We start from the raw sequence: 12,950 nt of genomic DNA, 5'->3' as shown, positions 1-12,950 counted from the left end.
TTGGAGCATCGGAAGGCCAGTGACAAAGTTCATTTCACTGGATTAAACAAGTTTGGAGACCCCTCAGGTTATCTCCCTGAGTGGCTGGGAAGGGATGTCCCAGGCAGTTGACACATGCTCGAACGTGAGACGTTACACACACACACATTTGTAAAGAGAATGGTAGGAAAGGCAAAGTGTTCCTATCTAGGACAGTGAACAAAGATTCTGTAATGTGTGCAACATCTCATGTTCAAGCCATGTTGGAAGACTTAAAAAAGGACTTGGGAAGCCCCTGACCTAGTGAATACTTATCTTCACTCAGCATCAAACGAGATTTTTTATTTTTTGGCCACCCCGTGGAATATGGAATTCCGCAGGCCAGAGATCAGATCCAAATTTCAGTGGTAACCTACACCACAGCTGCAGCAAAGCTGGATCCTTAACCCACTATGCCAGGCTGGGGGTTGAACCTGTGTCCCAGTGCTCCAGAGATGTTGCCAACCCCTCGTACCCCAGTGGGAACTTCAAGAGATTTTTTAACATGGACATCAGAATACATTCCCTTTCTCCACGTGTGTAGTAGCTCCTACCCTCCATTACATTAGTCTGGACATTGACCGCCTTGTCATGATCCACTGTGTTGATGACATGCTCATTGGTCTTGGTGAGGAGGAGGCAGTGAGTACTCCAGATGTCTTAGGGAGAGACACCTGTGTGCTAGGGGTTGGAAGAATTTAGGGCTCTGCCACATCAGGGATATTTTTAGGGTCTGATAATCCTGGGCAGGGATTGGCAAGCAGGTCCATGGGCCAAATCTGACCTGCTGCCCGTTTTTTTGTTAAAAAAAAAAAAAAGTTGGTACACAGCTATGCCCGTTCATTTTGTCTAGGCTGCTCTTGTGCCACATTGGCAGAGTAGTTTCATCAGAGACCATGTGGTTCACAAGGCTAACAGATATGTACTATCTGAGGAAATAAGAAAAGTTTGTTGACCTCTGGCCCTGGGCAGAACTGGGAAATTTCTTACAGTGGGAAGGTCAAGATAGTGCATCACCAAGAAAGAGGCGTAATTTTTGGTAGGACCTTTTGGATTTTGGAGAATCCTTATTTTACACTTGAAAATACAGCTCCTGCCCATTTAGGCAACCAGAAGGCTGCAGGGATTCTGTAAGCTGCCCTGCCATCTACTACAAAGGACAGAGCAGACCCTCTTCAGGTATTTATGTTCCCCTTCCTCTCCTTGAGGGCCGCACCCACGGCATATGAAAGTTTCCAAGCTAGGGCTCAAATTGGAGCTACAGCTGCTGGCCTATGCCACAGCCTCAGCAACAGCAGATCTGAGCTGCATCTGCAGCCCACTCATGGCAATGCCGGATCCTTGACCCACTGAGCGAGGCCAGGGATCAAACCTGCATCCTCATGGATACTAGTTGGTTGGGTTAATTACTGCTGAGCTACAACAGGAACCCCAGAAGTATCTAACTGGTTTTGTGTGGTGTCTCAGCTCAGCCCTGGAGTGGTATGAATCAACACCATGTCCTCTGCATAAAGTCACTGTTTACTATTGGAAAAGCAGCTGCTGGAGTCACTGCACTTGCTCTGCATTAAGACCAACCTCTTGCTCCCACATGTTAGTTGCATCAAGTCCTAAGACTCTTCAGGTATCTCAGATTTGTTTTTTATTTTTGTGTAAAAATCCTTGAACATATTTCATTAGATCTGTTTCTAGGTGTTATATTTTAAATGGTGTCTTTTATCATTATTTTATTTTATTTTTTTGGTTGTGTCCACAAGATGTGGAGGCCCCCAGGCCAGATATTGAACTGAGCTACTGCAGTGACCACACCAGGTCCTTAACCCACTGTGCCACAAGGGAACTCCCTAAATGGTATCTTACTTCTTTTGCTGAGAGTTGTTTGGGGCTAGAACTACCAGGATTAAAAAAAAAAAAAAAAAAAAAAAAAAAAAAAAAAAGACAAACGGAAAACAACAACTATGGATTTTTATATTGAGTTTTGTGATCTTGCAAAATTCACTTCTATGTATGCTGCTTTAAATGTAGATTCATTCCTGTCCATTAAATGATAAATATTCGTCTGTGAGGGGTGGGGGGGCTGTGGGAGGTGAGAGGTCGGATGCGGGTGGCTGGTGTAGGGGGATACATGATAATAGCTGGAATATAGGCAAAAAAAAAAAAAAAAAAAAAAAAAAAAAAAAAAAAAAAATGTAGATTCCTCAAATATATATCATCTGTGAGGGGATTGGTGGAATGAAGGCAGCCAGGTTTCTTAAAACTACACTAAGGAGTTCGGAGTTCCCATCGTGGCGTAGTGGAAACAAATCCAACTAGGAACCATGAGGTGTTGCAGGTTTGATCCCTGGCTTTGCTCAGTGAGTTAAGGATCCAGCGTTGCAATGAGCTGTGGTGTAGATAGCAGACAAGGCTCGGATCCTGCATTGCTGTGGCTCTGGCGTAGGCCGGTGGCTACAGCTCTCATTAGACCCCCTAGCCTGGGAACCTCCATATGCCCGCAAAAAGCCAAAAAGCCAAAAAAAAAAAAAAAAAAAACCAAAAACCAAAAAACTTACACTAAGGAGTTCCCTTCTGGTGCAGCACGTTCAGAATCCAGCACTGTCACTTCAGGAGCTCGTTCCCTGGCCTGGGAACTTCCACATGCCATGGGAATAAAATCAGTAAAATAGTATGTGTATTAGGGCTGAGTACAAAGAGAGGAAGCAGTGAACAGAGAACAGATGTTAATGGTGCAGCTGTGGCTCCAGAGGCTTCCCGAAAGGGCCTAAAAAGAGGAAGGGAATCGGGGATGCCAGGATGCTGGGGAGTTGGGACATTCCATGAGTGGATGGGAAGCACAGGTGCCCTGGTGCTAAGGCTGCAGCCTGAGGTATATTCATTCCTACAACACTAGGAGGCAGGGTGACTGCGGGAGAGCAGAGTGTTGATCAGGTATGGGGCTTACTAAAGGCCACATTAAAGAGACTTTTCTGAAGATAAATATGATATCTTTGGCACATTTTGAGCAGATCTGACCTTGCCTTAAGAATATTCCTCTGGGAATTCCCATCGTGGCGCAGCAGAAATGAATCCGACTAGTAACCATGAGGTTGCAGGTTCGATCCACTTAACTTGCTCGGTGGGTTAAGGATCTGGCGTTGCCATGAGCTGTGTGTAGGTCGCAGACGTGGCTGGGATCTGGCTGGAGTTGCTGTGGCTGTGGTGTAGGTCGGCAGTTGTAACTCCGATTAGACCCCTAGCCTGGGAACCTCTATGTGCTGTGGGTGTGGCCCTAAAAGGACAAAAGACAAGACAAAAAAAAAAAAAAATTCCTCTGGAGTTCTCTTGTGGCGCAGCAGGTTAAGGATCCCACGTTGTCACTGCAGCATCTTTGGTCGCTGCTGTGGTGCTGTTTGGATCCCATGTCCAGGAACTTTCACATATTTGCCACAGGCATAACCAAAACACTCTGGAGCAAGATGACCCCTGTGAGAACCTAGGTTTCTTCTTATGCACATAGGACATAATAGGAATCAATCACATAGGTTGCTGAGAAAATTAACATGGGAAGTGTTATAAACAGTGCCCATGGCATACTAAGTGTTTGATTAAAAGGAAATTACCCTTTGCTTTTTCTGGTTATTTTCTGGGCAGCCCCTCATCTAGAAGATGACAAGAGGTGGGAATTACAACCAAAGTCAGCAACCTGCCACCCCCACCCCATCTCCAGTTCCCCAGGAGAAGTAGGCTCAATGAAGGGATCTCTGAGGCATAAGGAGTAATTCCGCACAGTGAAGTCTACGCAGAGGCACCTCTCCTCTCTGGGAGGGCAAGAGGAAAGCTTGTTTCCTTTGCGAATCAGCCGCCCAAACTCGCGGGCCCAGGAGTCAACCTTACAGGGTAACATGGAACACGGTCCGACTCCCCACAGTCCGTGACTTCCCCACCATGATTAACCCAGCCTCCCGAATATCCTCCATGAGCTCTTTGACCCAGGCTTGAACAGGTAGAATCAGCCTAAACCACCAGGTGGTGCCTGTAACTGGACAAAATCAGACTCAATAACCTGGCAATGAGGAAGCTGCACATTTTGTGCGGGGGTGGAGGTCGCGGGCGACGGCTTTAGATGTTTTGGTGGTTTTTGGCCGTTGAAGGTATGTGGAAGTTTCTGGACCAGGGATGGAACCCAGGCCAAAGTTCCAACCTGCGCCACAGATGCAGCAACGCAGACCTTTAACCTGCTGCGTCACAATGGAAACTGTTAAGGCGAAATTTGACCGGCTGTTTGGCCGGCTGAAAGCTGATCATGACTGTGTTTGGTTTCCACCGCGAAGCTGAGCTGGGGAACCAAAATGTTAAGATGGACGTTGGATATTGCGTCTAATAAGCCCCTGTTCCGGAGCTGGGCGCCCAGGTAGGTTCCCCTGGCAGCGATGGAGTCTCCTTACCGATTGGATTTCTCAGTAAGAAAGCAGTTGTGGTCACTCAGAAGGGGGCGTTCTTACAGTATCGCTTCCGCATCTGCCACTCTAGCCCCACGTATGCCCACAGACTTTCATTAGGTGGAGCTCCTTTTTACTTTTTCCTATGCAATCCCTTCACACCAGTGTCCTGCCATGTCCAGGCCAGACCTGCCCCCATCCAGGAACTAAAAGGCGGGGTCGGAATCCGCCTTTGGGCGGAAGATCTTGTGTGTGTCAGAACTGCGCCCACACCCAGGCTCTGCGCATGCGCGGGGCTCTCTGCGCTCCTGCTCTCGCTGCCTGCGCAGCTCAGTCTTTAAGTTGTTTTCCAACTGGGGATGAGGCAAGGGATCTCCCTTCAGTGGCCGCACCTGTTTCCTCGTTGACCTCATCGCCTCCCTACCAATCACACCGACTTTCCTGCGATGTTCCCTCTACGAGGAAAGATGTTTGCTCTGCTGGCCCCTCTCACCATTCGCCGCCGAGATTTCAGCTCAGGTGTCACTTAACCTGACCACATCACCCATTGCTGCCCATGCACCCCAGCCGCTAAAATACACTAGTTTTACTTTCTTCATAGCATGCATCCAGCTCAGAATGCTGGGGCCTTAAAGGCCTGGGAGGATCTGTCGGGTGGGTGATGGGTTTGGTACAGCCGCCCACCCCCATGGCTCCCCTCCATACTCTGCTTATGAACAGTGGACAGTGGCTGCAACTTCAGCCAGGTAGCTTAAGTTCCACTCAGGTTCTTCAATTCTTGTTGCAGCTGTAAGCCAGCCTTGGATCAGTCCCCATACCCTGCTTATGTGTCCTGCTTCAAGGGCCTAAGCAGATCTGTGATCCTCATTTTTAGACCTCAGAGCCTAGGATGGGCTGCAGTGCAGGAATTAAGCCCCTTAGCATCTAGAATCCTTTGCACTGGTCTCCTGACCCCAGCCCACAAGTCTTGGATACACTGTGCTTTCCAGAGGATCTGGCACCACCCTGGGAAGGAGATGGAAGTTTTGGAACAGGGGCCCATTGGAGAGCCGGCTTGAAGCAACAGCAAGACATGTGGCGGCCCCAGCCTACCTCCACCCCAGGGTCTCTGCCAGGAGCAGGGGTTGTGCTGAGCCATTTCCCCAGCTCCACCCTGTGCAAGCTGTATTCCAGGAATGGACGCTGGACATACTGAGATCTAGATTGGCACAGATGGTTTTTGGTTCTAAAATGCACTACGCAGGGCTTCTTGGAATATTGCTCATAGTGGGGTCTCACAGAAGCAGTCCCTGAGTGAGGTGGGGTCTTAGCAGAAGGCGAACCACTGGGGTCATTCTAAGTTACAAGACCGGAAAGTTCCCAGTGTGGCTCAGCCATTAGCGAATCCAACTAGTATCCATGAGGACATGGGTTTGCTCCATGGTCTTGCTCATTAGGTTAAGGATCCGGCGTTGCTGTGAGCTGTGGTGTAGGTCGCAGATGCAGCTAGGATCTGGTGTTACTGTGGCTATGGCGGTGTAGGATGGCAGCTACAGCTCCAATTGGACCCTAGCCTGGGAATCTCCATATGCTGTGGGTGTGCCCCCCTTCAAAAAAAAAAAAAAGACTTCATGGATATCTGGGTCATTGGGATTTCTTAGGTCTCCAAGCAAGGCTTAGAAACTGTAAGGCTATCTGATATAACATTGAGGTGTCTTATGTGGTGCATGGATGAGGCAGGAGGGCAGGGGATCAATTATCAGGAGGTTCTCAAAGTGGAGCATGCTGGGAATGGGCTTCAGGACCGACATGTGGTCACAGGATGCATTAGCAATCCATGGGACACCCCTCCTCCCCTCAGCTGACTGGGCTATCCTGAGCAAGATTTCATTGTCCCTTCCCAGCCTCTCCATCCCCCACAGAAGACCACGGGAGGTGGGGGAGAGAAGTTTAATTAAGAAAGAAGTTTTGGACAGCCTCCTGATCAGAAGGGAGCCTAAGGACTCATTCCTGGAAAGAAAAGCAATCATGAAGGGTTGGCTAACCACCCAAGGGGGAGGGGACAGCATGGAAACTGGTACAGGGAGTGCCACCAAGCTGGTCTTGTGCTTAGCAGGCACTGGCAGAGCCTGTGGAGAGAATAGGAGTTGGATCTTTACAAACTTGACTCCACAGACACCACCGCCCCCTAGCCTCAGGCAAACCCAAGTCTGGCTGACTCAGGCCAGTCCTGCCTTAAGCACAGCATAACATTTATTATTCTCAAATTATATGGCTACCCTGCCTAAATGCCTGGAAGCCTCAGAAGAACCCTGCCTCACCTGGAGCAATGAGTGGAACAGCTTTCTCAGGTAAGGGGCTGAGAAAGGAATAAATCAGATTAGCATCCTCAAATCTTCTGTCCTCCCCCACCAAGATCCTGGTGCCACTTTGGTCAGAACTTTTCCTGATTTGGGACCCTTCACCATTGATTATCTGTGAGTAATAAATCTTACCCCAAGCCCGGGAACACCCAGGAGACAGTCCTCTTTTCCCAGACTTTAGGGCTTTACCCCTAATAGTTCTGCTCAGTGCAAGGGACACACCATAGGGCCCTGTCTTACCTGTGCTTCTGATTTTGCTTGCATTTGCATTTGCCACCTGTGAAGGAAGAGAGACAGCCAGTGCCAGAGAAAGAGGTGGGGAGCCTGGGCCACCCTGCTTCCCACCCCTCCCCTTACTCCCACCCCCACCTTCCAGGCCTGCCAGTCCCACTGCTCACTCAGGGCGAAAGCGATTCCAATGATGCACATGAGCGCTGCACAGATCATCCCGCCCAGCTGCAGGCCTTCCCAGTCTAGGGGAGCATAGAGAGTGAGCTGGCACCAGCCTGGCTCCCCCTCACTCATTCCAAAGATATTTATGAGCACCCACTTGTACAGATGCACTGACATTCCAGGCAACAAGAAAGACAGGCCAGTAATTATGCCCATCAAAGAGTATCTGGTGGGAACAAGCTCTAGGAAGAAAAAATAAGTCGGAGAGCACAGAATAAGGGGGTTTGAAGGATGATCATGGAAGCCTTTTCTTTCTTTCTTTCTTCTTTTTTTTTTTTTTTTGGTCTTTTGTCTTTTTAAGGCCACACCCATGGCATATGGAGGTTCCAAGACTAGGGTCTAATCGGAGCTATTGCTGCCAGCCACAGCCACAGCCACAGCAACACCAGATCCGAGCCACGTCTGCGACCTATACCACAGCTCATGGCAGCACTGGATCCTTAACCCTTTGAGGCCAGGGATCGAACCCGCAACCTCATGGTTCCTAGTCAGATTTGTTTCCGCTGCACCACAACCGGAACTCCCACGGAAGGCTTTTCTGGAAGGTGGTATTTGAACAGAGATCTGGAGGATTTGGGGAAGAGAGTTGGGCAGAGGAAGAGGAAACCTGCTTGGGGGTTATGGGGCAGCAGGGAGCTGGTGAAGGCAAGAGAGAGTGAGTGGAGGGAAGGAGATTAGGTGTGAGATTCCCCAAGGGCCCAGCAGCCCAGTGCCTACAGCCCCTTCCCCAGAAATCTTCCCAAATATCCTGTGGCACCTTACCCCCTTGTTGGAATGAAGTTTTCCCAAAGACCAGGCTGCATGTCAGCCTCTCATTCTTTTAATTAACCATGCTGCTTCTTTAATCCCCAGTCTCAGCCCCATCCTCCCCCTCCTTTCCCACTCCCTCGAGCCTCAATCTGTCTACACTGGGCTCCACATCACCCTTCTCCAGCCTCTAGCAAAGGGGTCCCAGATGGGCAAGGGTAAGGGGAGGGGGGCCAGGGATATCAGCTCTTACCATAGTAGAAAGGGCTGTCTTTATCTGCAAGAAAGAAAAAAAAAAAAAAGAATAAGGACTAGAAGCAGGAAGCGGCATGTGAGACTTGGAGGGAAATCATGGGGGTAGGGCAGTTTTGGGGCCTCACTCACCAACCAGGTTACTGGCTTCCAAGATAGGCAGGCCTGAGTGAGAGAAGCAGAGAGATTAGGTGTTAATTCATGACACCAGTCTCAAAATGAATCAGCAGGCAGGACCCTGGTCCAGAGGTGGAGGGATAACCAGGGGAGGTGGGAGTGTATTTCCAGGACCCCGATTCCCTTCCTTACACCTTTCCCAACCCAAAACAGCCCTGAGAATTTGTCTCCCACTTCCTGGCCTCTGGCTTCCCTGCCCCCCCCAATCCCTACCCCCAACTCCCAGCCCTTATTGCTATTTCTCAGGCTTCCTGCTATTCTTTCTTACATTTAAAATGGGATGGTGTGTTGGTATCTTGTTATCCTTGCCTGAAAAGTTTCCTACAGAGACCTCTGCCTCTTAAAGAAATAGGAAATGCTATTCTCTTCAAGCTAACAGATGGTTGGTTTCCCAAAGTTCCAATATTTGAGATAACTTTTGCAATATCCTCCTACCTGTACTATTATTTCCTTGATGTTTTTCTTTAAACTGACAGGTTTTTTTTTTTTTTTTTCTTAATGGCTACACCCACAGCATATGGAAGTTCCCAGGCCAAGGATCCAACCAGCGCCTGCGCAGCAACCCAAGCTGCTGCCATCAGACTCTTAAGCCAACATCAGGCCTGCTTTGTGAGATGCTGCCATGGTTTTCAGGGGCTTGGTGGGCAGGTCGGTGGCAGCAGGGAGGACTCACCTGCCAGCAGGAGGAGAAGGCCCCGGGTCACACCCTCCATGACACAGTTGCAGGACAGGGCTGCAGAGGAAGGGGACAGACAGGCTGGAGTCAGAGAGCCCTAACTTACCCCAGGTGCTCAGCACCACGTGGCACAAATCTCAAGGATACCCTCACATGTGGACTTGGGAAAGTTACTAATTTCTATGTCCTTGTCTAGAGATGACAAATAATGTTTTGTTAAAATCTGGTAATCAGATGCCTGACACACCCGGAGAGCAGGACTACTGTTCTAAATCAGGCTGTGGTGCCTGCCTTCTTAACCCCCGACTCGAAGGGCCTTTAGGCTTTTGTTTCCAACAGCTGGGGCACTACCAGGCTGAATTCCAAGATAGCCTCCACAAAGGGCGCGCCCAGGGCTGAGCTATGCAGAGTGAGCATCTAGGCAGGGGAAGCGGAGGTGTTGGGGGCAGGTGCCAGAGCCAGGCAAGAGCTTCCCACTCCAGCCCCGGCCAGGGACCCTGCTCCAGGTAGCCCCAAACTCCACTTGCAGAGTACAGACTGCTCTTAGCAGGACACTGCCTGGTGGGTGGGATATCCCTTTCTTCTTTCTCCTTAGGGTGGGAACTATCCCTGTCTTCATTGACTAGTCCCTGCGGTGGCTCTGTCCTTGAGATAAGACCACTCCCAGCTTTCTGGGAGCCGCAGGGATCCAGACAACAACCCTAGTTATTTTGCGCTGGGCCCAGCTGGCTGGAGAGTTCCCCTCTCAGCCAGTTAACAGCTGTGTGACTCAGCTGGCTTACTTAACCTCTCTGTGCTTCAGTGACTGTACAAATGGCACCCTCCGGCAACCTCATAATAGCAAACTTGTAAGGCTAGGCTTAAATTAAATCATAATCTTAAGGATAACGCCTGGCATGTAGTTAAGTACCAAAATGTGTTACAATAAGCAAATACACAAGGACATGAATCCTTTTGCCACAGAAAGGAGATAGTATTAACATGCTCCTTCAGAACATAGGGTTTGTTGGCTTTGAGCAGTTTCCAAACCCAGTCCTCCGTTGGCCTCTCCATCTCCCTCTGCCCCTTCCACCACCCTGGAATTTCTGGATTATGAGGGTCACAACTCCATTTTTACATATTCTTTAGCCCTAAACTGGCTCCTGTCTCCTCCAGCCACTACCCTGCAAGCCACCCTGCAAACCATATGACATTGGTTACCGAGCAGGCAGCCCCCAGTTCTCACCTGCCCCCCCCCACACACCTATTACTGAGAATAGCCAGGCACCCCCTCAGTTTGGTACTCTGGGCCTCCCATCCACCCCAACCCCTCTGCCTAGTAGGCTAGAAGTACCAGCAGATACCTGCCTACCTGAGAGCCTTCTCCTGAGCGCACCTGAGAGCCGAGTGCCGAGAGCTGGTCTGTGGAGGCTGCAGGGGCTGCATTTCAGCCCAGGTGGGTTCCGGCTCTTAAACCCAGTGGCCCCGCCCAGGGCAACAATACTATCAGGCAGAAGGAACTGGTCAGATTCCTTGAGATTCTTGCAGCTTCCTCTCCCCAGTGTGCTCTTAAAGGAGACTGCTTACCCCGCCACACTCAGCACCAAGCAGAGCGAGGGGCCCCAGGCCTGCTCAGAGGCTGAGGTGATGGTGGGGGAGAGATGGGCCATATACCCTTCTCTCTCCTTTTTTTTTTTTGTCTTTTCTAGGGCCACACTGGCTGCATATGGAGGTTCCCAGCGTAGGGGCCTAATCAGAGCTATAGCCACCCGCTTAGGCCACAGCCACATCAATGGGGGTTCCAAGCCACATCTCTGACCTACACCATAGCTCATGGCAACACCGGATCCTTAACCCACTGAGCAAGGCCAGGGACTGAATCGGGAACTTCATGGTTCCTAGTCAGATTCCTAAACCACTGAGCCATGATGGGAACTCCTTACACCCTTCTCTTGAGGAGAAAGTGGACCTCCAGCTGCTTTTTTCTTGCTTTTCTTTTTCTTTTTTTTCTTTTCTTTTTAGGGCTGCTCCTGGAGCTTATGGAAGTTCCCAGGCCAGGGGTGGAATGGGAGCTGCAGCTGCAGGCCTTCACAACAGCCACAGCAATGGCCAGATCCCAGCTGTACCCTGGACCTACGTCACAGTTTGTGGCAATGCCAGATCCTTAACCCACTGAGTGAGGCCAGGGATCAAACCTGCATCCTCAGAGATACTAGTCAGATTTTTTTTTTTTTTTTTTTTTTTTTTGTATTTTTGGGCCTGTGGCTTATGGAAGTTCCCAGGCTAGGGGTCCAATTGGAGCTGTAGTTGCTGGCCTACACCATAGCCACAGTAACACCAGATCCTAAATGCATCTGCAACCTACACCACAGCTCATGGCAGTGCTGGATCCCTAACCCACTGAGCAAGGCCAGGGATTGAACCCATGTCCTCATGGATACTAGTTGGATTTGTTATGGCTGAGTCAGGACAGGAACTCCACTAGTCAGATTCTTAACCCACTGAGCCACAACGGGTACTCCGACTTCCAGCTTCTTTAGCTCACCTAGATCCTAAAAGAGGGGTCCAGAGATGTGCTGGAGGGGGACAGGATATTTCTAGGTACTTGTGCCAGAAGTAAGGGTCCCAGGACCTCTGCGTGGGAGTGACAACTGTGTCAACAAAGAGTCAGGGGCTGGCATTGAGGCTCCATTTGTTCAGAGGTCCCCTTGCTTTCCCTTGGACTAGGTTTCATCAAGGGGCGAGCTGGGGCTGATGGGCGTCCCTCAGGATCGCCCACCCTCTGACCAGGATGAGGAGTGAGCACCTCCCTCTGCGGACCCCCATGCCAGCCTTGTGCACTGCTGGCCAATCTCTCTCCTTGTCGCTCACACCACCAACTGCCTTTGACCTATGCTGTGGGCCCCAGATGAGCCCAAATCTCTCCATTCTGCTGTCTCTTCTCCCTCATTCCTCTCTGTTCATCTTTTCCCACTGGCTGGTGAACAACTGAAGGCAGGAATTTTGCCTCCTTTATTCCCAGTGCCCAGTCATGGATACACACAGACAGATTTTGATTGAATTGTTGAGTCAGTGAGAATAAGAAGCCATCAGCAGCTCCTAGTGTTGAGAGTCAGAGGACAGGACAATGCCCTGAAAGGCAGGATGGGAAGGAGTGGGTGAGTCCCCTCTGAGAGGTCCCAAAGGCCAGCCAAACACTCAGGGGTGGGCAATAGTGATTTCCATGCTGGAAGTGGCACAAGTCAGTTTCCAGGGCAATGAATATAGCTTCTTAGATATTAAACCCAGCACTTATAAATGGTTATGAAACTGGTTATAGAAAACTTTAAAAGCTTTATTTATTTGCTTGTTTTAAAAGCTTTGTAGGTGTTCCCTGGTGGCCTAGGATTAGGATTAAGGATTAGCCATTATCACTGCTGTGACTCAGGTTTGATCCCAAACCCGAGAACTTCTACATGCTGTAGGCTGCCTGTCCCCCACCAAAGACTCCAAAGAAGTTCCTGTTGTGACTCAGTGGGTTAAGAGCCTGGCTAGAATCCATGAGGATTTGGGTTTGATTCCTGGTGTCACTCAGTGGGTTAAGTATCCAGCATTGTGTAGGTCACAGATGTGGCTCAGATCCTGTGTTGCTGTTGCTGTGACTGTGGTGTAGGCTGGCAGCTGCAGATCCGATTGAACCCCTTGCCTGGGAACATCCATGTGCCATGAATGCAGCCCTAAAATGAAAACAAACAAACAAAAAAACTGTATATTTACAAGTGGCTCATGTTAGCAGTGTTTAGGATGAACAAACAATTGCTTTCTAAGCGTGATTTTCTTTTTTCTTTTTGGCTGTGCCTGCGGCATACAAAAGTCCTTAGGCCAGGGATCGAACCTAGCCACAGCAGT

At 49.7% G+C, this 12,950-nt stretch overlaps 1 protein-coding gene across 2 annotated transcripts; it reads right to left on the bottom strand.

The window, feature by feature from the left end:
• On the bottom strand, positions 6,352-10,730 carry FXYD4 (FXYD domain containing ion transport regulator 4). Of its 2 annotated transcripts, none has more exons than XM_013983261.2 (8): positions 10,459-10,730; positions 9,081-9,140; positions 8,363-8,395; positions 8,232-8,255; positions 7,177-7,251; positions 7,019-7,055; positions 6,737-6,774; positions 6,352-6,544 (listed from the first exon to the last, which is right to left on the bottom strand). In XM_013983261.2, the coding sequence occupies exons 2-8, from the start codon at positions 9,118-9,120 to the stop codon at positions 6,525-6,527; spliced, it is 267 nt and encodes an 88-aa protein (XP_013838715.1). In that variant the 5' UTR covers positions 9,121-9,140; positions 10,459-10,730; the 3' UTR covers positions 6,352-6,524. The 2 variants fall into 2 exon arrangements, with proteins under 2 accessions (XP_013838715.1, XP_013838713.1); XM_013983259.2 differs by having other exon boundaries at positions 10,435-10,725.

Source organism: Sus scrofa, chromosome 14 (assembly GCF_000003025.6).
Source record: "Sus scrofa isolate TJ Tabasco breed Duroc chromosome 14, Sscrofa11.1, whole genome shotgun sequence".
Taxonomy (NCBI): Eukaryota; Metazoa; Chordata; class Mammalia; order Artiodactyla; family Suidae; genus Sus; species Sus scrofa.
Note: the sequence above shows the minus strand (reverse complement) of the source record. Positions and strands in the feature narration are given on the sequence as shown.

Bases quoted from the DNA above. Each gene is read 5' to 3' on its own strand.
- FXYD4 (XM_013983261.2), bottom strand. From the start codon at position 9,120: ATGGAGGGTGTGACCCGGGGCCTTCTCCTCCTGCTGGCAG. The intron at 8,256-8,362 runs GTGAGTGAGGCC...TCTTTCTTGCAG, and splicing joins GGAAGCCAGTAACCTGGTTG to ATAAAGACAGCCCTTTCTAC. The intron at 7,056-7,176 runs GTGAGCAGTGGG...CTTCCTTCACAG, and splicing joins TGGAATCGCTTTCGCCCTGA to GTGGCAAATGCAAATGCAAG.